At 27.5% G+C, this 1634-nt stretch overlaps 1 protein-coding gene across 1 annotated transcript in view; it reads right to left on the minus strand.

Annotated features, from left to right (window-relative positions):
- The window catches only part of LOC107637838 (RHOMBOID-like protein 2), a 28492-nt gene that overhangs the window by 22969 nt on the left and 3889 nt on the right, over window positions 1-1634 (minus strand). Inside the window, exons 3-4 of the mRNA XM_016341124.2 lie at window positions 1006-1169; window positions 121-389 (exon numbers count right to left, since the gene is read on the minus strand). Coding sequence (XP_016196610.1) covers window positions 121-389; window positions 1006-1169 — 433 coding nt within the window. The remainder of the gene's footprint in view (window positions 1-120; window positions 390-1005; window positions 1170-1634) is intronic.

Below are 1634 nucleotides of genomic sequence, written 5' to 3' on the forward strand. Positions count from 1 at the left end.
AGTTTAAAAAATATATTTTATATATATATATTTTTATTTTATCACATTTTATTTAAGATTGGTTGAATTTCAATTAAACATTTAAATCCTTAAAACATGTTATATTATACTTGAGCTTACCCAACAATTAGGAGGAGCAAGGAAAGAACCCACAAGCAGCATTGATATTTCTTGAATTTAGGTTTTTTAATAGATAGCGGAGAATTTGCTGACGATGAGAGAGCGTATTGTTGCTTAACCCATGCCGATTGGGGGCGGATCAAGAACACGAATCCCAGAAGAAACCCTGAAAGGAAGCCTCCAATATGAGCAAAATTGTCCACATGTGGCAGAAGCCCCATTGCTAGATTTATAACAATCACAAACACAAGGGTCAACACAGCTCCTATCTGCACATATCAAATAAGGATCCAAATTTAATTAATTATATAAACTGAAAATGTTATTGAAAAATTTAAGTATTCAAACTTATCCGGTTATCCTCATCAACTTTTCTCTTTTCATATTCATTTTTCATTTACTATTTTTTCGCACTTTTCCTCTGTTTATTTTCATTTTACATGGGAATTACTGGAAAAGAAAATATCACCTGATTTTTTTGACAAAATAATAGAATTTTAAAAAATTGGTACATATTTGAAAGAAAAATAAATTGTTTTCATTTTAAAGGGTAAACACCTAAATAAAATGTTTGGATTTTAATATTATATGTTTATTCTGAATTAAATTCGGTTACATACATGTTTTATGTAAATTGTTATAAACTACAATGATTTAGTAATAAACGTGTACATTACTACATTATATTATTTTAATATTTTTGTATATCGTATTTTGGTGCAATGATTTATATAATGTGCACTCTCATGGCTAAATCGTTGTGGCTTGTAACAATTTGCATAAGACATATGTAAACAAATTTAATTAAGAACCAACATATAATATTAGAGACCAAACATTTTATTTTAAGTGTTTCATTCCATAATATATATGTATAGTAAGCACCTTCTTATCATATATAGACCAATTAGTAATGAGTTCTGAGAGCATGCCACCCAGCAAGCCAAAAAGTGCACCAGAAGCACCAACTGCAATGTTTTGTTGAATAAAAAGTGAAGAGACCAAACTACCCCCGAATCCAGAAATGACATATAGCAACCCAATGAGCACTGCAAATATACAGATACATTCAACCATGCTAGCATTAGAAATGAGTTTGGAGCAAAACTGTCAAATAAATATAATAATTCCTTCTATATCAGAAAGGAAATCAAAATAATCTTTGATGGAATTTTGATCATTGATGACACATATCACTGCTCAAATCAGATTTTGGATGTCATTATTTAAAATTTTTACTAAGCATATCATAATTAGTAAAAAATTGTCTTATATTTAAATGAGGATGTCTGATTTTTATCGCTAATATGAGAATTATTTTAATAGATGATATATTAATTTTTTAAAGTATTTTTGGAGTTTAAAAATATATCTTGATCTTAGTAGAATATATCAATATTTAACCTACTTAAATACTTCACTTCTTATAAAAGAAATACAAAAATTATTTAAAAAAATAATCCTAGAGAATACCATGTTTATCAATTCATTCTAATTAAGTCATAGACATCTGA

The sequence above is a fragment of the Arachis ipaensis genome, chromosome B04, assembly GCF_000816755.2.
Source record: "Arachis ipaensis cultivar K30076 chromosome B04, Araip1.1, whole genome shotgun sequence".
Classification (NCBI taxonomy): domain Eukaryota; kingdom Viridiplantae; phylum Streptophyta; class Magnoliopsida; order Fabales; family Fabaceae; genus Arachis; species Arachis ipaensis.